This window comes from Cryptotermes secundus, unplaced genomic scaffold, assembly GCF_002891405.2.
Source record: "Cryptotermes secundus unplaced genomic scaffold, Csec_1.0 scaffold819, whole genome shotgun sequence".
Taxonomy (NCBI): Eukaryota; Metazoa; Arthropoda; class Insecta; order Blattodea; family Kalotermitidae; genus Cryptotermes; species Cryptotermes secundus.
This window is the reverse complement of record NW_019723314.1, coordinates 61,335-87,275: the sequence shown is the minus strand read 5'-3', so window position 1 is coordinate 87,275 and position 25,941 is coordinate 61,335. Positions and strand designations below refer to the sequence as shown.

The window sequence follows — 25,941 nt, the reverse complement described above, 5'->3', positions numbered from 1 at the left end:
TAAATACAGTATATATCAGACAGACAAATTAAATTGTGGTAAGGACTCATAATAATACATTTCTTGAAAATCCTTGTGCATTGTGATACTGTTCGATGGCATTGTCAAAATTTCACTCATCAAAGGCTTAAGTACTTAAAATGTGGTTATTTTACAACTTCTGTGGTTGTATGGTACTTTTATGTGACTACTACCTTAGAACCAGCCACCAGTCTGCAAAATCAAAACCATTTGTTCCTTAGTGTTAATTAGATCTACAGTCTTATAAGCAACGATTTTAATAAAACTTCTTAAAAGCTAGTCACTTTAAAGGTTTTTTATGACATGTTTCAACCAAAGTGATCATCAGGTTAACAGTTGTGGGTAAGGAAACTTCTGTCTTTCTGTGTAGAACTGATTAACACTAAGTGAAAAAGTGCAACAGGATGTTCCTGCTCCAGTTTTAAATACAACTGTGTTGTAAGAATTGAATTCTATATTTTGTGTGCGTATGTGCGTGTGCATGCGTGTGTGGGCACACGCTGAATAAGTTAATTTAATATTAATGGTCTTCCAACATGAGGACCCATTGGTGATCCCTCCATATCTAACAAACCACATGCATTGTGGTACGAACAGGGATGCTGATATGGAATTCCATGTCAGTATTATATAGTTTTATTGGGTTAGAGCTTTCTTTAAATTGCTAAGTATGTAATTAAATTCAGTCATAAACACTGCATGCTGCCTTTATTTATATTTTACATTTATGTACTTAAATATAAACTACAATGTAAGTTGTAATTTTAATTAAACTTGTTAAATAATTTAAATAATAGAATCCAGTTTTAAACACATAATTGCCTTAACTTGTAATAACAGCAATTCATGGCTGTTCCTACATTTCTTTCATTGTAACAACCAACAGAAAGATCTACCAGTGTTTCCTATATTGGGAGAAGTTCTGCTTTTTCATTTCTTTCAGATAAATAAGAGTAATATTATGCTACCAAAAAATTATGTAACACAATTAATTGAAATCAGTACTGAATAATTTTTCTCAGATATCATCTTGTATTGACTTCCTGTTAACAGCAATCCTAGGTATGGCTCTGTAAGTCATGTCAACTATCTGAAGTTCTGTCAGTTATTTTTAATATATATAACGCTGATTTATATTTTTAATAAATTATTAATAAGGGTTTATGCAGATGATACAATAGTATTTATTGTTTTTATTATGTAAAATCTTGCAGGACATGAAGTTATGGCACATGAGGAGAACTACAGAAGTTATTATACTGAAAAAGGAAGGTAGTTATGTAATATGAAAACTGGTATTCTTTAAAGAAATTATGTCCAAACACATTTACCCTTGGTATCTCCAGTTCGTGATTATGATAACTGCTGTAGTATTTACATAATATCAACCTTGACCTCAAGAAACTAAACTTCCTGAAGCCGTGGTCTGTTCCTTGGGAAGGAAGACTGGACCACTTTCATTGGATAGCTTTTTGTTTTTAGCACAAAAACATAAGATGGCAGAAATACCCTGATTTACTCTTCATAGCTTGTAGGTAAAACATTGCAGCAGTATATTCTTCCAACAGCTTAATATGGAAAAACATTAGGTAGTTATTATTCAATTATATGTACACCGTCAATAATGCAACAATACAACAACAGTATTGACGGTGTACATATAATTTAATAATACCTCAATGCAACAGGATGCTGAAATATAATATTAGGTAGTTATGTATGATGTTTTGTTGTCTTAAGCGCACATCTTATGTTGCTGTGTACAATATTTTCTTTTTTTAAGTGCAAGTGTTGTTTTGCTAAGTAATTTTCTTTATGAAGAGTATGGTCTTCTGGGTTATATGTATGTATGTATGTATGTATGTGTAAGGGTGGGCCATAGTACGTAATTTGGCCCTTGCATTGCGACCTTCAATAATCTATTGTGCTTCCCCTTTGAGTAACCCTTTATTAATCCTACACTTCTGATGAAATGTAGGACCCTATTTATGAGGGCATCATAATAGTCACTTGGTTCCAAGAAGTACTGGCCCAGGTGACAAAACCTTTAATAAGCTGTGGTCTCACAATCACATAGGATATGTATGGCTGATTCATATTCTTCTAGGCACCTTTCACAAGTTGGATCAACTGTCAGTCCCAGTTTGAAAATGTGTCCTTTAAGGTGACAGTGTCCTGTAAATAGTCCTATCACCCATCTTAACTGGTCTCTGTTTAGCTTCAACAGATCCTTCGTTCTTCTGGCTGAGGGCCCTAGTATAAATCCCTTTGTCTTAGTCAAATTATGGCGTCCCAGTGGTTTTTGTGAGATCTGTTCATCCAGTCCCTAACCGTTTTCTTGGCAACTCCAATTGAGATGCCGCAAGCTGGTTCAGGTCCTGTGAACGGATGATGATCTGTCATTTCATTACCCACAATACCCTCATGACGTGGCACCCATATCAGTTGAACTCTCTTATGTTCGGCCAGTTGTGTGAGGGACTGGTGGCAGTCCGAGACCAGTTTTGAGGTGATCTGGTGTTTGCCAAGTGCTTTCATTGCAGCTTGACTATCTTATGTAGTATAGATATTCCTATTTTTATAGTTTCTACATAGATTCTCAACTGCGCATGCCTTAATGGCATACACTTCTGCCTGGAATACTGATGTGTACTGCCCAAGGCTAAAGCTAAGTTTCCACCTTGATCCATGGCAATACACTCCAGCTTGTGCCTTTTTTTTTTTGTCTTGGAATCATCTGTATACCAGATTAGGCCCCCTTTTTGTCAGGTTGAAACCCCTTTTTCCATTCACTTCTATCAGAGAATCTGATCATGAAGGGTTTATCATAGGCATGTATCATTTTATCAGACCCCATCTGTAGGATGAGTTTTTTTTTTCATGGTTGTAACACTGCTGTACAGGAAGAGCTGCAGTGGTCCTGTCTGCACTGCTTCTTAAAGGATACCTATCTATACAGTATATATATTGTGCAAATACAGAAATACAGAATTATACGAGTATACACACACACACACAGTGTATGATCAAGTAGTATTGGGGGATGGTAGTACTGTGGGCGGTGGTGAGGAGGGGTGGGGTTATATATATATATATCATTCATTTGTAGACCCTTCTTGATTATGTTATATACATGAAATTTTTATATGTGTTGCATTTGGGCCCTTTCTTTTCTATGTGTAATATTTCCACAGTCTGGTCTAGTGTATCGTATTTGTGTCCTGTTTCTAGAATGTGTTGTGTGAATTTGGAGTTTTGTCTGTTGGCCTTAATGGCATTTATGTGTTCTCTGTAACAGACTTTGAATGTGTGTCCTGTTTGTCCAATATATTTAATTGGGCATTCACTGCATTGCAGCTGATACACGTGGTCTGACAATAAAGTTCGCAAACTCATCGTGGTGAAAGCGCTCCATACCACATTGCTTGGGAAGCTATGCACAGTTGCCAGCACCTAGTCCACCCTTCAACACAATTTTGGAACTGGTTATGTGGAATGGCCTTCAGAGCTGCTGTCATACAACTTATTATTCCTGATGTCGTCAATGTCATCAAAATGCCTTCCTTTCGATATTTCCTTTCACTTTGGAACAGAAAAGTCATTGGGGGCTAGATCTAGTGGATAGGGAGGGTGTTCTAGCAGAAAACTCCCTCACAGACAGTGTCGTGTGAGCAGGTCCTTTGGGACCATTTTTGCACATACCTTCCTCATGTCAAGATCTTCAGTTAAGATTTTCCTAATTGTTTCTCTGTCAGTGTTCGCTTGCTTTGCTATGCTTCTGACAGTCAGCTGATGATTTTCATGCACAATTTGACGAACTTTCTCTGTTTCTTCAGTTCTCATTACTGGCCATCCAGATCTCCCTGTCACTGACACTTTCTTTTACCTCAGAAGAATATGTCACCCACTTGTAAAGTGCTCTTTTCTTCATAGCATTATCCCTGTAAACTTGTAACATCCCTGATTTCACTTCCACTCTTGCCAAGTTTTACAATAAATTTAATGTTTGTTCTGGCATCCTCGCGACAGCACAGCAAATTACATTCAGACAGTAATAGATGCTACTCAAAAAGAGACTGCCATAAATCAACAACACAGCTGTGAAATGTTGATATGCCAACATCATCAAACCATACTGAGGTTTCTGCCCACTGCTGCCATGGCAATCACATGGTAAGTTCGTGAACATTATTGTCAGTCCTTGTACACCATGGCTCTGCTCATCCCCCTCCTGCACCATGTACTTTTCTGTGCATGCACAAATTAAAAACTGTGGATATATAAAACCATATTCCATGGCTGCCAAGTCTGGATACAGATAGAAAACCACAGATGCTTGAAATCTGCACTTGGCAGATATGCTGCATATAAAGTTTGGCATAACAGCTTACTTTTGGTGGATTGAATAACAAATTTAAATTTATGGACACTTTAGTGTGTTACTTTCTTCTTATAATACAGTTATAATTATTTTATGATATTCATAGTTAGAGTACATTCCCATTACTGACATCTTAACCACAACTAAAATTCACTAAGCAGGTCAGCACGATGGGAACATACATGACTCAAATCCTGGCAGAATCAGAGATAGTGCACATAAAAATCAATGAATAATCTGCCAATGTTTAGCACACATATCAGCCACACATTACTGACCCATTATCTATAAGAGATCCAAAGATCTCCCTGTTGTCAGACTCTGTAGTAATGATTAGGTAGAAACTGAGAAGAAATAAATACAGCAGGAAGGAAGCATAAAACTGGAAAAATAAACTGAGGAACTGTTTATGTTGATTTACTCAAAAATTGCTATATCCAGTGAACTGGTGAGAATGAAAACATTTTTGAGAGGTAATATACAGAACTGTATTACAACCTCTTACAAAAAAAATGCTTTTAGTATTATTGGGACACAATGCCTTACCAACCTAAATTAATGAAATCAAATCCCTCTGCATTAGTCCTTGATATATGGTTTCCCTTTAAGTTCAGCTTGCATGGTCTCAGTACAATTATGATAGTGTAAATTTTCTCAAACTAAGTTTCAACAGTTCTAGTGTTCTGTTCCCGCTAGGAACCTTATACAGGGATTTTCTTTTAAGTAGTTAGGCTGTTCAAAACTTCATGTTTGTTACTTTCTCCAATTTCGACCCCAAGATTTAGTAATGAAATTCACACCATAGCCAGTAATACAAAGAATATCTTCTCTTTTTGTCTCTTCAATGGGTCCTTTAATTCCATATTCATGGGAAAACTGATTACTTAATATGTGTTATACCATGGTTTCAATAATACTTGTTATTGTTTTCTTTAAGGAAACAGCATGAAAGGTGCATTTTGCAACAGTAGTTTATTCAGATGTCAACCTTACTATACCAAAGGATAAATTTATTTCTAGGATACAATATTCCTAAGAGTATTCACAGCTGTAATATGAAACATGAGAACTGTAACTCATTCAAAATCCAAAATGACAATAAAATTCTGTCTCCTTTTCATTTGTTTTAATCTACAGAGCCAAGACTTGATACAGTCTTCAACATATCATATTTCCTTACAGCAGCATCCCTGCAAGATGTATAGACATAAGTTCCATCAAAGGAAATATCATAAACAGGATCACAGTCAGGTCCTGTCAGCTGTACTCTCACATTATGACACCTTTCATGGCTGTTTCTGGCTGGAAGCTGGTGATAGACACAGCTACCATCAGCCTTCCCAATAAAGAATCCAGCTTCTTTAAATGGCAGAAGACAAAGGGCTGCACTGTTGGATTCATACCAACAGTATACTGGCTCAGTGGGTTTCTCAAAATCATAAAGAAGGATTTGACCATCTTGACATCCAATGACAAAATTATCAACTGACAATATTGTAACGCAATTTACTGCAGAAGAATGTGACTTTGAAAACAGATTCTGTCGACCCCGCACTGCCAAACAGTGCACTGTACCATCCTCACAACCCAGAAGCAAGATCTTATTTTCTGTACCCACTTCATGTTCACCTGAAAAGAAAAATTAAAAAAAGACTGTAATAATTTCCTAATTAACCCCTTTAGGGAATTGGCTGAGAACTCTGTAATGTGAATATCTGCCTCATAAGCACACACTAAAACAGTTCCAGTTAGATAAAGACGTTTATTTTTACAAGAAGATGTGAATACTGTATTTGCTATGTAAGAATGTGCCAGAACTATTCCATCTGGAACAGTTTTCTTTTTGCATGAAAGTGTGAATATTTGGCTTCGTACAATATAACAGAACATTTCCATTTGGATGCAGTGTTTTCTATTTACAAGAAAAGAAAATGTATTTTATACACCCACCAATAACATGTTACTGACAACTACTGTGTGTAGCATTTCTACTACTTCGTGTTTTTAAAACCCTGACATGTGAATTCAAGCTGGCTATCTTGACTCAAGTCTTCTTCAGTCTCTCCAATCAAATTCTGTATAAGATTTTAAACCTGGTGACAAATGCTTCCTTCTATATTCTTGTAAAATCACACTTCAGGGTGACACTGTTATTTTTCGTCAGATACTATGTGGTATCATTATATACAATGAACAGATGTCTACTATCTAGCACATAACACTTGAAATACTGTTACATTATCCAGAAAAGCCACTGCAACTTGCCACATACTTGGATTCTCCTCTGGTGCTGCAAGTTGCATTTTATTGTTAGCCACACCCAAACAACAGCTGTTGATTGTTGTACCCAGCTCCACAAGAGTTGCTAGGCAAGAGGCCTCACCACAGCTCCACAGCTTCGCTGTACCATCTCTAAAATTATAGGGACATATTCTTATCTGAGTCTTAATTTATCTTCCACCCAGTTAAAACTTTGAAATACTGCTTCATTTTTATCTTCCACCAAGTTAAAACTTCCAATTACTGTTTTATTTAATATTAATAGCATATGATAATAGTGAGTTGGCTGGTGCTCCCATGTGATGTTACAGTCAAATCATAAGAGAATTAACAGTAATATACATCAAAATACATGCCAGAAAAATTAAGCATTTTATGGAAATTACTGATGTTCACAATACAGTAAGTAGTTCCCTTGATTCTTGCATACACAGTAATTTCTAGTTCATTGTGGATAACACAATGCAGATTTGTTTGCAAGGTCTGTTTTATCAGATATGGAATATTTTATCTTACAGGTTCAAAATCTGTCCCACCAAACACTGAAATTTCATGCAAGCAACTCAAGAATAAAGCACACCTTATTACAGTTACTGTCACATCATGTTTTCTTTTGTGTGTGTTCTTGTGACTGTTTTGGCAAATGCAATTTACTAGGTAGAGTCCAGAATGTAATACACACTTAAAGGATCGAAACATACATATCTGAACAATGATCTGAGTATGCATGTCCCATAAAGACATATACTGTAAATTGTATGCAGAGAAAAATATTAGTTTATTTCCTCCTTCAAATTAGAAAAACAAGTATTATGAGCCAGGATAGCTCAATTGGTATAGTGACTGGCTACAGGTTGGACAACTGAGGGGTCAAAGTTTGAGTCGTGGTAGGGTCAAGAATTTTCTCTTCTTCACGTTGTCCAGACCGAGTCTGGGGCCCACCCAGCAATCTGTCCAATGGGTACTGGATGATCTTTCCCTTGGGGTAATGTGGCAGGGGCATGAAGCTGACCATTCACCTCCAACTAGTGGTGAGGTCAAGAAAATATGAATCTATACATCCATTACCCCATATATCTTCATGGTGTTTTGCTTAATTAGTTAAGCACATGGACAACTTTACCTTTATATTAAAAAGGAGAGATCAAGTATGTAATTATATGTGCCTTTTTCAGCCAGTACACATACTGGCAAACAACCGACATATACCAGCAGACTTATCAAAAGGTTGAGAGTTGCATATCTGCCCCAGCATACTGTGCATGTTGACTGTCTTCCTCATATTTTTTCATCAGAGTACCAGAAAATGTGCTTTTAGTAAAATCTGTGTATATGTGAATATCTTTTGTCATATTAAACTTGCTAAATATAGCTGCAACCTGATATGGCATTTTCCATTAATGTAACATCCACAGCAAGCGATTGCTACAGTTTCTATACAGAAGTTCAAACGTTTTATAGAGTATTATAAAACTTACATAAACTGAATTTAAAGAAGCACAACTTACTTGGAAACTGAAATAATGTTACGACCTTTGTCAACTATGCACATGTCAGTTACAGCCGCTGTATGGCCTCGCAGTGTGACAGGGCATTGCCCAGTTTCAGCTGACCAGATTTTGAGCTGCATGTCTGCACTGCCAGACAGCACCACTAATCCAGAGGGGAAGAAGCGACACTTGTATACATCACCTAGATGGCCCTCCAAGGTCCGCTACAAAGTACAATGTGTACACAAGTTGAAAGGCACAAGCAGAGGTCATATAAAATCACAAAAATATAAATTTCTGTAACATCAAAAAAGTTGAAGGCCAACAAAGAAAATAAAAGAGGCTTGAGATTGGTGGTGGTCAAGTGTACAACCATTCAAGTGACTAGGCAGCCATTATAACATAAGCTACATGAGTTAGAGCATGATCTACTATACCAAGCCTAGACTGAGAGGGGCCTCGTATATATTGTGGTACATTATACTAGAGTAGCACGTGAAACTGTAAATAGTAGGTATCCATAAGGAACCAGACTCTTTACAAATGACTGTAAAATACCAACATGTGTAACTGTAAATATACAAGTAGATAACGTACTACTGATTTTGACCATGGTAAATGACAGACTGATCCTCTCATCAGAGATGGCACCCCCACATCGACAAATCTGCAACTATCTGACAGTAAAAAAATCTGGACATGAGCTCCAGATGGGGCTTGACACCAAGACTAACTGATTGACTGACCACTGGCCGACTTTGACATTGCCTCAGTACTTGTTTACCAAGCCATTACCTAGCAGAGGACAGTTTCATCTGGCTCCATTATTCCAGCTTCTGAGTGTCATGTCACTATATGTTTCACAGGCTAAGTTCCTGTTCTCTTGTGTCCCATATGACCAAGCCCTGGCACAGTAGGTTTCAGCATCTACAGTGTGATTGCAAAACACAACCACTAATCTAAACAGGGGATTACTGTATATATTGTGGCATATTTGCTCAAAGCAAGAATTGTGGAACCAGAGGAACAGCCATTACTAGGCAACGGCTCTGTTAAGTACGCAACAATACCGGAGTCATTTATACGCAACATGCACAGGCAACAATGGGGCAGTTATTGAAAATGGTGTTTTCTATGTGGTCCATGCCAAGGCTACATAAGGAGTCAATTGTGTGTTGTGAGTTAGTCAGACGGGGGACTGAAGTTAGGTGCTGTGTTGTTTTCACCGTTCTAGAGTGTGCTGTGCCGCGTAATTTATACTTCCTGTGTCTGTGACGTTGATGTGGGCGNTCTCTCTCTCTCAACTCTCAATTCTGAGACAGTAAAATATGATCGCGAGTCCCAAGGGACTTGGACCCGAGAAAGACTGCGCTGGCAAGAGCCAGCAGCATATACAAAAGACAGACCCGTCCTCTCGTCAGAGAGGGTGCCCCACAGAAACAAGACCGTAACTGTCAAACGATAATAATTAATATCTGGTCATGAGTCCCAAATGGGGCTCGACACCAAGACTTACTGACTGACTGACCGTCAGTCGCAAAGTAACTCTGACTCTGACTGTGAGTTAGTCATTACCCCGTGTGGAGGCAGGGTCGAATACCTCCACCGTGACCCTGCAAGTTGTAAGAGGTGACGAAAAGGGAAGTCTCAATTCTGAGACAGTAAAATAGGGTCGCGAGTCCAAAGGCACCCCACAGAAACAAGACTGTAACTGTCAAACGGTAATAATTAATATCTGGTCATGAGCCCCAAATGGGACTCGACACCAAGACTTACTGACTGACTGTCAGTTGCAATGTGACTTTGACTTGTGAATCAGTGATCCCCATGTGAAAGCAGGTTTGATTACCTCCATGGCAGCCCTTCAAGTCATAGGAGGCGACGAATAGGGAATGCAGTGCCTCGGGGTATAACTGGGCCACCCTGTTCCTGGGTGATATAAATACAGGGACCTAGCCACCAGTTTTGGGTGGGGTCTTGAATCTGAGATAGTAAAATATGACAACGAATTCCATGGAACTCAGGCTCCAGAATGACTGCACTGGCGAGGACCAGCAGCAGTTGTAAACAACATAACTGTCCTTTTGTCTGAGAGGGTTTCCAGCATCAACAAACCTGCAACTGTCTCACAGTAATAAAAATCTGGTCTTGGGGCCCCAAATGGGTGCTTGACACCAAGACATTGGCCAACTGACCATCGGTCTAACATAATTTTGACTTCAACTTGTTAATTCGGCTCAGAAGTTGGAGGTTGGCAGTTGGAAGCCAGTTATTTCAGTTTGGGAGTTGCAGCTGAAAGATGCTAGTCAGCAAGGACAGAGGCTGTTGGCCATGGAAGCTACATCACTAAAAGTTGTTACCAAGCAACGTGACTGAGGATGCTAGTCTGTCTGTGATAGTGATGTGTGAAGTGTAGTCACAAGCTGTAAATATGTCAAATAAATCAAGTTAGCAATCAAAACCCATCTATCATCACTCAAACACATGATAGTATTTAGACTAAGTAGGATAATGTTTGTTGTAATGGTCATTCGCTTGTCACATCATTTCCATGGAAACCAAAAGCAAAACAAATCTCAGGTGCAGCAGGACGGGTATATACAGCATCATCAGTTGGTATTACAATGAGGACCTTTGCTGAAAAAGTCCCTTAGGCCATTATTATGATTATGCTTGTTCTATCAAGCTGCTCCCCAGGACCCTCTGAGTTCAAGTGTGGACTATACAGCGAAACTGTGACCTCAAAGTGTTTTTTTCAGGGGTATTAACATATCAGATCAATGGAAGAGCTATGTGTGAAAACCATAACTAGAGATGGTGTCAAATTATACGTATCATTAAATTTTTTATCAGTATTCCACTAATATTTCAGAACTGACGTATTTCACCATTCTGTTCAAAATTTACTATTAAGACTCGACAACATACTTGAGAATCCTGACTTACTCTCAAAAGACCTTGTCTAGTATCCCAGATTTGAAGTTTATTTTCAGTGCATACTGACACACACAAGTCCCCAGATGTAGCATCCAGTGATTTTACCTGTAATTGAAAAAATTATTAATGATGCTTCAATAATTTTTAACTGTGTCATGAAGTTTAATTATTTAAATGTTTAATAACAAATACCTGAGGGTGTATAAGACAAATGATAAAACAATTTATGTGCGACATGCTGAACAGTTACGAGAAATTAAAAAGAAAATCTGAAGATGGTTGCTACATTATGTACTACAAACTGAATGGTTTGGGGTTTATGTTGCGATTCTTCTCACTATTATCAAATCAGAAGTGCAACAAGGCTCACCCAGCCTCGAATATAACANTAAAAAAGAAAAGAAAGAAGGCCCCGCCAGCCTCAAATATAAAGGGTTTGGGGGGGGGGGGGAGTAGCTTCAATATACTTCACATTCTTCACTTGCCTCCATCCAGCACTGCAGTCAAAAGTTCATGAAGTAGTAACTAAATGTTTCTTAACCTTAAGAACAAAAGTTGGAACTGAAAGAAATATACTATGGTCCTAATAAATATATTTATCAAACACTACCACCTACACTTTTTGAATGTATTCCAGTAAAAGTACTAAAAGGTGCAACAAATATGCAAATATTCCCAGACTCATGGTTCACTTGGATTGTGTTTCGCGAAATTCCATGAACTGAAAAGCCATCTGTTGTCGTGACACGAGGAATACCCTCACTGGAAAGACCTTGGCTGTATATCTTCCCCTGTGAGCTGGGCTGACCTAAAAAAAAAAAAAAAAAATTTAACTATGAATGCACTGTAAACACTAAAATTTATGCTGTAAAATTTGAAATATAATTACCTCGAAATTTGCACGCAACCCAGACCTCTGTGTTTGGTCTTCTGTAAACAAATTTAGAGAGACAATTAGGCCTCATACACAATCATGCTGATCTTTAACAACTGACACTTAAAATTAAACTGAAACTTATTACATAGTTGGTTTTCATTATAGTGAATAGTTCTGTGGAAAACTGGTTCCACTATGTTAATGTACAATTAGAATTTAACATCTGCACTTTTTTATTAAACATTCAAAGGCAGAACTTTACAGTGCAGTCACCCTGACTAACTTTAGTGACATTAGTGTTAGAGCTGGGTCACAACTGGTATGTTGTGATTGGAAGTTGTCTTTCAAACAGTTGAGTCAGCAAAACCACTTTCATTCATTTGTCAAAGTTCCACTATTTTATTCGCCAAGATTTTGAAAACAAAAATGTTTACCTAATTACGTCATCCCAATCACTCTGAATTGAAATAACAGGGGCTGTTATCTGAGTAGGATTTTCACCAGGCATGAGTAGAGGTTATGTATCCTTCCAGTGTGATGATGAATGCTGGTTAATATGCATTAAAAAACATACGCTTTGTAATCAATAACAATGTGGCCAACTTTCACACATTGCAGAATATAGGCTACGTGTTGAAAGATTGATGTATCATAGATGGCTCTGCTGTATATAAACATGTGGTCAATGCTAGGAATCAATAGGAATAGTTTGATCTCCGCTTATATTTGACAATTTAGGTAATCTGTTCTTATTAGCGGGATGTCTTACTACAATATGAACGCTCTGAAGTTCTACTAAATTGTTCAAATACTTTACTTTCATAAAGAACGTGGTCTGAATTTTAATAGGAATAGTAAATAAAATCGGGGCGTGAAGCTATCCCCTCACCACCATCTAATGCCCATATCAAGAAAACTTGTATCTGCACATACACTCCCCCATTCGCCTTCATGGTAGTGCTTAATTAGTCAAGCACAGGGATAAATCTGCCTTGTAGAAAATAAAAATGAACTATGTACATTGGCATTTAATTTCATCCATTGAAGTCTCAAAGGTATTCTATTTGAATACGGATCCGAACTTTCCGTACGAATTTCCTGTTCAAGTTCCTGAATGAGCCATCTCTGTCATCTTCTTCTGATGTCGTTCTCTAAATAAGCTGCAAATTTTCCTTGTCTGAGCTCGCAGCGGTTCATATGAACCTCGCGCATGGAGCACCAATGATCACCATCGATCACATGGTTCAATTCATAACTTAGTGGTTTGCAGATGGAATGTAAATGGGGGTCCGTGTTGTGGGACTCCGTTGGTAAATGTAAATAACCGTGGACGTGGCAAATATGAGCATGGAGTGGGGAAGAAATGCGTGTAATTGAATGGTGTATACTGAGACCGAACTTGACAAATAGTTTATGTGCAGCCAAAATTATCCGTAATATGTCATTTGTGACCGACCGTTTTCAAAATAACTATGATGGCAACTGAAACCATATTGTAACGCATTACAGATTCCTGCATTGTGACGTAATAGAGGTGTGTTGTGCTCGCACAGTTAGTGTTACAGTTAGATTTGCTATCAAGGACACCTGGTGACATTGGGAAAGTATTGTCTGAAGTGGAAAACGAGGTTAAAACAACACATGCAAATTCACATTTGTGTATGACTTGTTGATAATAAAATGGATCGGATTGAAGAAAATATTAGACGTCTGTTGGATGGGCGAGCACTAGAAGACTCCCAAGATCTCTGTGACTTCACACTAGAAGAACAGAATGAGGCAGCAGGTAATTTAAATTAAGTTTGAAGTTTGGGATGTTCTTACCTACAAATGGACACTTTTGGTCTAAATTGTTTGATTGCTCTTAGCTACCAGTCAGTACTGGGACAAAATGCATCAATGCAGTGTTCATATGAGAAATATATAGCACTCATACATTCATTAATTCCCATTCCCTCTAATGCTGATTTTGCTTGAAGTCTTCAGTTGGAGAGATCCTGTAGATATATAAGGGAACGTGCACAGATGCTTGTTACATATATTTACAGTGGAATTTACATTTACATTTATTTTGACTTAATGGATCCACTCACCTCCCCGTAGGGCTGGATATAAGACATGTCACACATTATAAATAAATAATGACTACGCTTCATACGTCTTTGGTCCAATAAAATATATAATTAGGCCTCATGAAGACAGCACAAGTTGTCAAGACTACACACATAGGCCGTGGAAAAACCACTGTCACATTCGACCCTGAACAAAATCCCTCACATTTCCAACCATAGCAACTCTATGCTGCACAATTGCACACATTGACCAGCCATATCCTCAATACAGTTTCATTGTAACATATTAAAATTCATAACAAACATGGACATCATACATACTACCACACTTACAACAAGCAAGTTTCAACAAAGTATAATACAAGCACACAGACCATTTATTAACTCTTAACTTTTGAGCCCCTTGCATGCTCGACAAATTCGTCAATAGAGTAAAATGAGTTACTTTGAAAATAATTTTGTAAAACAAACCGAAATTGATTTTTATCATTTTTAAAGCTGAGGTATTAAGTTTTTTATGTCATTTAGTATTATGAGTTGGAATAACTTTGGCTGGAATATAATTATGATCTTTTAAAATGAAAATCAATAGCATCTCATTCTAGGGTCCTTGATGGTATGAAGCATGACATAAGGAAGTTTACCACTGTTCAAAGTGTGCAGATTTATAATTGGTTTTATGTGTGTGCTCACTGTTTTTAGGGACTAAAGTTAGAAAATTTCACATGACTACATATTAATGTTACTGTCAGTTTTATTTGAATTTAAATATGGCCATTCTAAACTTTATTTTATTGTTTCAAAGTCGAACACTTCAGAAATATGAAATAGTGTGAAGAGTAGCAGTATGTTGAATGTCAGAATAAAATTTCCATTATTAACATGTTTTTTTTTTTCAGGCAATGCACAGTGTCATAATTATGAAATTTGATTTTATATAATGTTTAATTCCCTTAGAAAAAAATAGAAACTGTGTTCTCCTAGCAGGCCTTTGTGTGTAAGGGAACAAAGTAGTACTTTTATGTCATTGCAGGACTTTTAAATCTCATGAAATTGCTGCAATTACATGGGCCATTAACTTTTATGGCAACTTGTAAGTCATTCAGATAACGTGCTATGGATGTACAGTAATGCAGACGAAGAGTTCTTTCTGTCTTCTGGAATGTGAAACTGTATAGTCAGATAGATATTTACTGATGTGTCAGAGGAATGTGCTGAATTGTGAGCTGAATGTGGAAATTGTGGTATGGATATAGAAAGAGGAAATACCAGGACCAGGTCCCTGAGTAAATCAAGGGCAGTACAGAGGCATGCACATCACCCCCCTTTAATTCACAGTTCCATTTTTAAACCGGAAGACAGAGACCATATGTTCCTTTGAAACATCAGAAGGTGTCTACCAATCTACTAAGTGTCATCTCAGAAGACAATAATCTTTATACTCACTGCTGAGAGAACCTAAAATCTCTCACAGTAAAAATGATATTTGGGATTTTATGCTATTACATTTTCTGCTTAGTTATTGCTGAATGAGATTGGTAGCGTTCATTTGTCATGTAGAAATACAAGAATTTCAAGTAGTGCAGTACTTCATATGAGCTGGTGAAGCTGAGTTGATATAGATGCTAGTCTCTGGTTTGGATGACTGAGGAATCAGAGTTAAATAATTGACAAGGGCAACAAATTTTCCTCTTCTCCATGGCATCCAGACCAACCCAGCCACTTTACTATCCAATGGGGACCAGGGGCTTAAGCTGTGAAGTGGCCAGAGTGTGACATTAACTGCTCACCTCCATCCGGTACCAAGGTTAAGAATGCATAAAGCCATTCCCTATATATATCCAGTGCTTGAGGTGGAATGAAAATAGAACAGGGATGCCATCCTGCCGCATCCCGCCCCACCTCAAGCCCTGGGTATTGTGCATTGCATTTACTGCGAAAGAAGTAACAGGATGCTTTTAAGCCATTTAGAAAAGAACCGGGATGCCATCCCGCCGCATCCCGCCCCACCTCAAGCCCTGTATATATCTTCATGGTGTGGTGGGGAAGTGGATGTATAGATCCATGTGTTCTTTTAGCTGGAGGTGAGTGGTCAGCTTCACACCCTGGCTGCTTCCCCTCTAGAGAGACAGCTGCTGGTACCCATTGGATAGGAGGCTGGGTGAGCCCCATAACTGGTCTCAATGACATGGAGAAGAAAAAAATGACAACTCTACTGGGACTCAAACTCTGACCCCACGGCCATCCAGATCATAGCCAGTTAATTATACTAACGGTGTGATCCTGCCTCTGCCTTCTCTCCTCTCCGCTCCTACCGGATGTCATTTGTATTCTCACTGTGTTTGCTATCTCATTGTGCTTGTGGTACTGACAGGCGGAGGTGTGCAATCTAGATAGAATGGGAAAGCAAATGACTGACTTAAATTCTCAGCACCAATGTTCACTCTTGGCCTAACCCACATATAACTAGTTTAATTGAGCATAATTATTCATGAAAATCCAGTTATTACTGAGTGAGTGTTCCACTTTTTGGAACTCATGGATTTCATTTTATTTATTTATTGCATTCTGTCAATCTATATAAGGTTAAACCAACCTATTGGATATAGAATCTGTCATGTTTAAACATAAAATAAAATATGCATTCATAACCATGTTTCATACTCTCTGATATCTATTTTGTAAGTATGATCTCATTAACTTATTTACCATGCCCGAGATTCCATAGAATTCCATTTTTTCCAGGAGTATGTTGTGGTTAACACTGTCAAACGCCTTTTGTAGGTCACAGAATAAACCACCAACATAATTCTTTTTGTCTAAAGAAGACAGTATATTATATAAAAGAATGTGTGTTGCCATTTCAGTAATGACTTTTCTCTAAATCCAAACTGTTCAGTGACCAATATATTGTGCTTATTTATATGGAAGTATAATCTTTTATAAATAATTTTTTCAATAATTTTGGAAAAAGTTGGGAGGAGCGAGATAGGCCTGTAATTCATAAATTCTGATTTATCACCCTTCTTGTATAATGGCTTAACTTCTGAGAATTTCAGTCTATCAGGAATTATACCTGTTTGTAGGATCTTGTTAAATATGTATGTTAAGGGTGATAAGATACGGAGCACTAAATTTGAGAATTCTTAATGATATCTCATCATATCCATGAGAGTTCTTAGGTTTTGGTGAAGATATTTTTTCAATTTCATGTATATTCATATTACTAAGTTTCATAGATGGAAACGAATGATAAAAATTCTGATGTAAATAAGATAAAGAATCTTTATTATTAATAGTGGCTTTCCCCGAGGAGTTTTTGATAAGTAATTTTTCGGCTACAGATAAGAAGTAATCGTTAAATGCATTTGCTATAGCTAGGGAGTTACCAGATAGTTGTCTTTTTAAGTTCATTGTAGTTACATTCTCATTAGGCCCTTTATTATTAGTAATGGTTTTTACTATATTCCAAGTAGTTCTAGTCTTATTGTAAGATTTTAATAAAAGTTTATTATAATAGTATTTTTTTTTTGCTGTCATAATAACCTTGGCTAAGATTCGACAATATTTCTTAAAGTGTTCTTTGATATTAGGATCATTGCTGTTTCTATAAACTAGATAAAGTTTCCTTTTATTAGCGCATGATGTTCTAATACGGGAAGTTAGCCATGGTTTTAGTTAGGTTCATTTAAGGGTGATAAGATACGGAGCACTAAATTTGAGAATTCTTAATGATATCTCATCATATCCATGAGAGTTCTTAGGTTTTGGTGAAGATATTTTTTCAATTTCATGTATATTCATATTACTAAGTTTCATAGATGGAAACGAATGATAAAAATTCTGATGTAAATAAGATAAAGAATCTTTATTATTAATAGTGGCTTTCCCCGAGGAGTTTTTGATAAGTAATTTTTCGGCTACAGATAAGAAGTAATCGTTAAATGCATTTGCTATAGCTAGGGAGTTACCAGATAGTTGTCTTTTCAAGTTCATTGTAGTTACATTCTCATTAGGCCCTTTATTATTAGTAATGGTTTTTACTATATTCCAAGTAGTTCTAGTCTTATTGTAAGATTTTAATAAAAGTTTATTATAATAGTATTTTTTTTTGCTGTCATAATAACCTTGGCTAAGATTCGACAATATTTCTTAAAGTGTTCTTTGATATTAGGATCATTGCTGTTTCTATAAACTAGATAAAGTTTCCTTTTATTAGCGCATGATGTTCTAATACGGGAAGTTAGCCATGGTTTTAGTTAGGTTCATTACCCTGTTCACAAGGCCCAGCTGGACTCTATGCCAAGTGGGATGTTTCCAGTCCACATTTTGAGTAATTATGTGTTACAGTTGCTAAAGGTGTTGCACCAACTGCATCTTCAGACTACAGACCCATAGTAAAGTCTACTGTGACCTATATTGTTGTGGGGGTTCTTATTAATGATGTCGGAGAGGTGTTAATGATGCAGGAAGCCAAAAGTTCATGTGCTGGGAAATGGTATCTACCTGCTGGTCACCTTGAGCCTGGTGAAGACATACTGGTATGTTCTGAAACAACTGTGATACTTGAAGCTCATGTAAATGTTTTCAAAATCTGTGTTTCTGCAAAAGAAAGATTACCAGTAAGAGGAAATTTGTATTTAGTGTTTGTAGTAATGCCAATGTCAGTAAGTAGCTAAGTCTCTGTTTATAGAAAATGGAGGTTTAATAGTCCAGGTATTAAAGGTCATCTATTTCATACTATCCTGAGCCAGTTCAGTCACGTCACATCCTACAACTTATTTATCTAAGAGGAAATTTAATATTACCCTTCATGTTTTTCCCAGTGATCACTTTCCAAGGAATTATATCATCAAAATTCTTTCAAAATTCAAAATTCAAAATTCTGTCTTTCAAAAATTGTCTGTTCTTGACCTTTATTAAAAAGGTATAGTCTGCTTCTCATGTCTTCATTTTGATATCCCCCATTGAAATCACTTTATCATTGCTCAGTTCATGGTTATCAAAGCCAGATATTTTATGCTTTCCTGAACATTGGCTACACAAGGATCAAATTTTCTTATAAATAATGACCAATATAAATTGGCAGATAGTTTCTTCAGGGATAAAGATAAGAATATCATTTTAGTCATTTTGTAAAGGAGACATGATGGCATACAGTGCAATGGTTTGACGTAAACAAAACCACACCTGAAGATGGCACATTAGTGCCGAAACATGTAGTGAAGAGAAAGGTGAAATTGTATGCACTGGAAGATGGTTGGTACAAATACACATCATGAACGTGTTTTCAACTGACTTGTCCAGTTGTGTCTGTGTAACAGTTATGGTTGATAAATAAATTATCAGTTATCTTAGGTACATCAGGATGGACACTTGCATTCATTTTCTGTCGTTTAGTATACTCCCATTTCATAGCCATATAGGTCATCAGTGATCATGTTTGGTGTATAGTGTTTCAGTTGTATATCTGTCAAGTTTTTTTGATAGTAGTGTTATGATTATTTAATGATTTGTTAATTTTTGTATTATATTATATAGGTTAACGCATGAATAAAGATGTAAGATTTGAGGCTTTCACGGTGGTGACTATGAAGAAAGCAGTCTTCTGGGATTTGGCACCGTGTATATGTGGTGTTAACCGACGTTTCGGAGGCACGTATCGCCTCCATCTTCAGGGTAGAAGGAAAAAATATAAGAAATCCGCAAGCGAAGAGACCTTTCCTCCGAAACGTCGGTTAACACCACATATACACGGTGCCAAATCCGAGAAGACTGCTTTCTTCATGAATAAAGATGTTAACATTACTGTAAAATATGTGTGATGTTTGAGGTATACAGTGTTCCCTCTCACATATGATTAGATGAAAAACTTTGATCTGATATATACTAACATATATTTTGGTAACTGGATTTGCAGTATGTTACATATTTGTGTTTTGCATGCTGTTCAGGAAGGAGTAAGGAGGGAAGTGTTAGAGGAGACAGGACTTGTGATGGAGCCCACAACTCTCCTTATGGTGGAGTGCGCAAGTGGAGCCTGGTTCCGTTTTGTCATAACTGGGGCTGTAACAGGTACATTCCGCCATAGGGTATAAATTTATAATTCAGCATAGTTTCACATGATGTGACTGTTTAGCTGTAATGTTTGAAAATATATCAAATGCATTTAAATTGAACATTGTAAACAGTGATAAATATGTATGAGACATGGAGCTGGGATAGCTAAGTCAGCATAGCAACTGGATACAGGCAGAATGGCTGAGGAGTTAGAGTTCGAGTCCCTGTAGCGGCAAGATTTTTCTCCTCTTCACATCATCCAGACTGGTTCTGGGGCCTACCCAGCCTCCTATCCAGTGGATACTGAGGGCTCTTTCCCTGGGGATAAAGTGGCCTAGGTGTGAAGCTGACTACTCACCTCCAGCAAGTGCTAAGGTCAAGAATACATGGATCTATGCATCCACTCCCCCATACCTCTTTATGGCGTAGTGTGTAATTGCTTAATCAGTTAAGCACAAGGACAGCTTTACCTTATGTATGAGACACATTGCTTATAGAGTAAGAGCTTCTGAAATAAACAAAAACTTGAAGAACAAGAGATTTTGTTTTTAACTTGGACAGCAGAGACAGACACAAAATTAAAAAATTTTCTGCAAACATGGCTTCAAACCAAATATCATATTAGTGTTAATATGTAAGAAAATGTAGTTTGGGGTTGTGTATGTTGGCCTTATGGATATTAGTGTGTTAAGAATAAGACGCCTCACCCCCTCATTAGATCAAGTTTTGAAGATGGAGCCAATATATTCTCTGAAATGTGTCAGCCTAGACCACAATTTGAACAGGCACCACCAAGAAAAGCTCATGAACCTATATTATTATGTCCCTTGACATACCAAGACAAGTTATTTTCTGACATTCCTCACAGTACTGTAATTTCAAAACTTACATCATCATGTATCTGCGAATCTTGAGAATGGATACATCATGTTCCTCTAAAGCTTCAGTATCTACATAGAAGACTACACAGTTCCACAACCTAGAAGACTACACTTTAGATGTAATGGTGTGGGACTCACCTACAGTACTTCACAAGGCAGATAAATTGCTTTGGAAGAATTTAATAAATTATGAAGCGAACACTTCTATTTGGATTGTTTCATAGGTGGATCCCTGAAAACACCAAAGGATGCTGACTCTGAATCTCTCCAGGCTAAATGGATAAAAGATCTTGGTGAACTGAACCTTCGTTGCAGTGATATTCATACAATAATAGAGAGAGCAAGGAACTATCATGTGAGAAAAGATGAGCCTTGGCATGGCTGCATTTTGCCTGCAGTAAGGCCACATCACAAACTGCTGCTCCAGCTTGTTGTCTGCATTAGGAAAAGAAGCAAGTACGAATACCATGTTGTTCCCATAAAAGTTCCTGCATTTTTCTTTAATATAAATTTTGCAATGTAAAATATTTAAAGAGTTCTGAATACAACTTCTTCTGCTGTAGCCAATAGACAATATAATCATAATCCTTTGCATTGGCATGAAATTTTTCTGCTGCTCTTCATATTGTAATCATTTAAATCTGTAGTGATATTATTTTCATTGGGGTTTGTTGATATTGCTACTCGAATTTTAGTAATATTTGAAAACAAATTATTTATCAGTATATGATCTAAAAGGCTGTTACTTTTTAGTTCAGGGAATACAATTGTTGTTACATCATTCGGTGACAATTTGAAATATAGAAGTTAGGGTCTTTGAAACTGGGTCACAGATTTACCTAGCATGTCCCAGCATGGTTTCCACTGCTTTATATTTGAGTGGTTCCAGGTTCAATTCTGGTCTAGAGGCATGCTTTTGTAAACTAAGGTTTTTTATAGTTTTGTAGAGCTGCTCCAGGGAAATGTTGGGGAAGTATCTCAAGTGAGCCACGATTACCACTGTCCACATTCTTCGTGCTTTTTAATTCACAGTCATCCTCTAGTTTGATGCTCACTGCTCACTGAAAGACTGTCATGAAATAAGCAAAGAAACATTAACGTTATGTTTCCCTGTAGAGATGCCATCTCATCTCACAAGGCAGTTATCAGATTTTAATGTTGTGCATTAACATATTGTCACACAATTGAGTGACTATAGATGGGGTTTGGGTTGTCAGCCACATATACGGTACTGTTGCAAGGTCTTCTCTAAGGGTTTTTTTTTCTGGCTGATGCTTTAAAATTATCATAATGCTTTCAAGAGTTTATTGGCGTATTGAAGTATACAAACTGTAATTTTAAATCCCACATCACTAGACTTTTAGGATTAATACACTTATGTTCACATTTTATAATTTATCCATTTTTCCATGGAAATTAAAGTTTGTATTGAAAACCTCATGCATATAAGTGACCTTATTTATGTATTTATTACATTTTTAATTTGAATATGTTTAACAGTGTTCTCTTTTCCAGTAACCGTGTTCACATTCTCTTATCTGAAAAGACTGAAGTTCATTTACCAGTCTGTGAAATAAATCCAACCAGAAATCTTCATTCAACGCTGAAGAAGTTCATGACTGTAAGTTGCTTATGTTATTCAGTTTTGGAATTATGGATACTATTTTCATTAACACATTAGCCAGGAGTATATTTTGTAGATGTGATGGCAAACATACATGACAGGTTTAATTATTTTGAAGTTTGTTAATCATCATATGAAGTCAGTGTTGGAATCTGTTCATTGGTGTAGAAATAAAGTGAAGTAAGAAAGTAAAGTTATCCCTTGGCTTAATTAATTGAGCTGTACACCATTAAGATTTATGGGGGAGTGGAGGTATAGCTCCACCATTCATAACCTTGGCACTAGATTAGAGGTGAGTGGTCCGCTTCATGGCCTTGCTGCTTTACCCCTGGGGAAACAGCCTCTTTGCTCACTGGATGGGAAGCTGAATGGGCTGCAGAGCTGGTCTGGATGTTGCAGAGCAGAGAAAAATCAGTTTTTCTTGGAATTGAACCCCAACCTGTCAGTAATCCAGCCCATATCCTAGTTCTTATGGTAACTGAGCTATCCTGATCCTAGTAAATAAAATACAGCTTTTAAAATTGACGTGTTTTGCCAGGATCCATTAATTTAACTACAGGTTGAACCTTTCATATCTGGTACCCCTGAGACCAGACTGAAGCCAGACCAAAGAGTTTCATGGACCAAGGGTGGTCAATATATTATGGTGCCAAAACACAGAAATAAGCCATAATGACACAGTATTAGTGATCTTACACAATATTAAGGTAGTGGTGCAAGGAAGAAAATACAGTGTTGGCATTTACAAACATTTGAAGCCATATTTAGGGGTCATCTGGCAAACTAAACTTGTACAAGACCATGGAATGCTGGATTTGAGAGATCTGACCTGTATTATGGTTCTAGTGGTGTTGCATTGTAGGCTTTATATGTTGAAATCCATTTAATATACATTACAAAGAGTTCAACAAGCCTGCAGAAATTAACAGTCACTTGAAACAGAATGACATTCACCTGCAAGTAAGGAGACTACCAATTAAATTAAAACTTTTAAATTTTATTAATAAATTGAAGATACAAATTCTTTATCCTATTCTGGAAAAATTGTAACACCTGTTAAGAAAAAATTAATGAATTTGAACAAAATGCCATGTGAAAAAATTATGTTTTAGACTTTTTTCTTTTGTTATCTAAATTAAATTTTATTAGGGACAAAGGGTGGGAATTTATAGTAATTCCATAACTTACTATACCTATTTTGCATCTGGTTATAATCTCATGTAGCACATTTATGACCCTTTTAGGAAATATTTGGCGCAGACCTTCCACCTCACAAACCTCATGGTATTTTGTCCGTGGAACATTGTGGAAAGCCTGAAGCAACAAATGATGGTCTATGCCTTACTCTCCTTGTGTCATTTCGGATACCTCTGGAAGAAGTCGGTATCATCGACAAATACACTTGGCTAGAGGTGTCCAAGCAACTGGGAGATGAGCTACTTGAGAGGCTGCCCAGAAATATGGCTCTCCCTCTGCATGTGATTCGGTAAACAGAATACACGTTATGGAAGATACTGCTGTTATGCTAGGAAGGCTACTGACTGGTTAGCATGTTGTCTGTTTCATCTCATCCATAGATGTATGATCTGTTATGCCAGCTTATGTCTTACACACTTGCCAGTTCTCAGGCATACTCAGTCTCAGAACAAGAATCTGTATTCAGACTGTAATGCATTTTTACTTTAATTTTTATAGGAAATGGTAATTGTCATCAGCAGCAGCTCATGGCTGTATGAATAAGTAGGGCCAGGACTGAATCCCCCCATCCCACCCCATAATCTGTGGCTGAACGTCGTACTCCTCTTGGTAGAAATACTGGGTACAGCAGTTGGATCTGAAGGATTTAGGCATTCTGTTCTGAAACTTGTGTAACAAGAATGAAAGGAACTATAACATTTGAACAATGCAATTTATTTGCCTAATAATTACTCCTTAAAATGGCACCAATCAAATGTTCTCCATATGCCTCACTATTGTAATCTGTCATGAAAATAATTCATCACACACCGCTGCAAGTCTGGATTTATATTAATTTCTTTGATTTTTTGTCTTATCATGTTCTCTAGTTCTTGAATGAGATGTGGCCTGATTTTGAAACACTCTTTCTTCAAGACATACTCAGAGAAAAAAATCGTGAGCTGAAAGATCTGAACACTGAGGAGGCCATTGAATATTGCTAAAGCAAGAAATTATTGGCCAGAAAAACATTTCTCAATAAATTTATTGTCTCTCTGGCAGTATGGGTAGTAGCAGCTATAGCCATGCTTCATTCCTGTTGACTTCTGACCTTCGCCATTCCTCAAATAAAAATGTTTGTAATGTTTCGTACTAGCTTTCACAATTTTTTTATTGCTAGTGGGGTGGGACTAAGTCCCTTGTACTGTAGCCACTTCTGGCCTATTGTATCAGCCCCAGATGATAGATAGGTGAGGGTGATTGTGGAGCAATTGGTGGAATGGAGATTGGCAGGGGAAACCAAAGTACTTGGAGAAAACATGCCCCAGCGCCACTTTGTCCACCACAAAACCCACTTGACCAGACCCGGGATCGAACCCAGGCCGCTGCGGTGGGAAGCCAGTGACTAACCGCTTGAGCTATGGTGCGGCCAGCTTTCATCATTTATCATCGCAGCTCTTTCATTTTCATCTTCAAAAAACAGGGACAAATAATTACTCTTGCCAACATTGCACAACACATCACTTATTACTACGTAATGGCCATTTGTGAGTGCCATAGGATTTATGTCATCCAAGTAAAAATAATTTTGTTTGTTGCCAGAGAAACTTTAACAAACATGAGCTTTGTTTGACATAAATTATTCAAGACATTCACATTTTCTTGAAGCATGGCATTGAATTTGTTAGCAAAATGTAATCGACTGGTCATATCTTATGATTTTAACTCTTGAGTAATTTGAATCTTTGATGAATGAAATCCTAAATCTTCATGCATAATTTGACAGAAGCTTCAGTCTGATAAGTTAAAGAGAGTTGCATGTCTTAACACAGAACATCTCAGACCTTGCTGGACTACTAACCTCACATTTTCTGGGGTGAGAGGAGTATGTTCACTACTTGAAAATCAAAGCCTTACACTACTGTGTATTGTGGAGGAACATAACTGTGCTCATCAGTGCTAAAACCACAGCAAAATTTGCGATGAGTAGTGATAATTGATATTGTCTCAGGGTATGAAATTAACACATATCCACATATGTATACTGACCAGTTGTCCATGTCTGACTAAACTTCAGATGTTCACGGCCAATAGAGCTAAGCCACAGATCACCCCTACTATTCCTCCCCATCTTACAGCGTT

General features: G+C 37.2%; 2 protein-coding genes across 2 annotated transcripts; one reads left to right on the top strand and one right to left on the bottom strand.

The window, feature by feature from the left end:
* Nucleotides 1–195: 195 nt before the first annotated feature.
* LOC111861829 (proteasomal ATPase-associated factor 1) lies at nt 196–12,566 on the bottom strand. The gene is made up of 7 exons (XM_023846731.2): nt 12,421–12,566; nt 11,999–12,039; nt 11,727–11,917; nt 11,119–11,214; nt 8,191–8,396; nt 6,675–6,814; nt 196–6,031 (listed from the first exon to the last, which is right to left on the bottom strand). The coding sequence occupies exons 1-7, from the start codon at nt 12,492–12,494 to the stop codon at nt 5,529–5,531; spliced, it is 1,251 nt and encodes a 416-aa protein (XP_023702499.1). The 5' UTR covers nt 12,495–12,566; the 3' UTR covers nt 196–5,528.
* A 660-nt stretch (nt 12,567–13,226) lies between these two features.
* On the top strand, nt 13,227–24,956 carry LOC111861833 (8-oxo-dGDP phosphatase NUDT18). The gene is made up of 6 exons (XM_023846736.2): nt 13,227–13,772; nt 18,409–18,599; nt 20,013–20,133; nt 21,224–21,455; nt 22,515–22,620; nt 23,868–24,956. Exons 1-6 carry the CDS (start codon nt 13,667–13,669, stop codon nt 24,111–24,113), a joined length of 1,002 nt encoding a protein of 333 aa, XP_023702504.1. The 5' UTR covers nt 13,227–13,666; the 3' UTR covers nt 24,114–24,956.
* Nucleotides 24,957–25,941: the final 985 nt, after the last annotated feature.

What these genes read in the sequence shown, in the direction of transcription:
- LOC111861833 (XM_023846736.2), top strand. Translation starts at nt 13,667, where the DNA reads ATGGATCGGATTGAAGAAAATATTAGACGTCTGTTGGATGGGCGAGCA. An exon ending in AGAACAGAATGAGGCAGCAG is followed by an intron (nt 13,773 to 18,408) that starts GTAATTTAAATT and finishes TATGTGTTACAG; the next exon opens with TTGCTAAAGGTGTTGCACCA. An exon ending in TGCATTAGGAAAAGAAGCAA is followed by an intron (nt 21,456 to 22,514) that starts GTACGAATACCA and finishes TCTCTTTTCCAG; the next exon opens with TAACCGTGTTCACATTCTCT.
- LOC111861829 (XM_023846731.2), bottom strand. Translation starts at nt 12,494, where the DNA reads ATGCCTGGTGAAAATCCTACTCAGATAACAGCCCCTGTTATTTCAATT. An exon ending in GATTGGGATGACGTAATTAG is followed by an intron (nt 12,040 to 12,420) that starts GTAAACATTTTT and finishes ATTTGTTTACAG; the next exon opens with AAGACCAAACACAGAGGTCT. An exon ending in AGCACCAGAGGAGAATCCAA is followed by an intron (nt 6,032 to 6,674) that starts GTATGTGGCAAG and finishes TTTTCTTTTCAG; the next exon opens with GTGAACATGAAGTGGGTACA.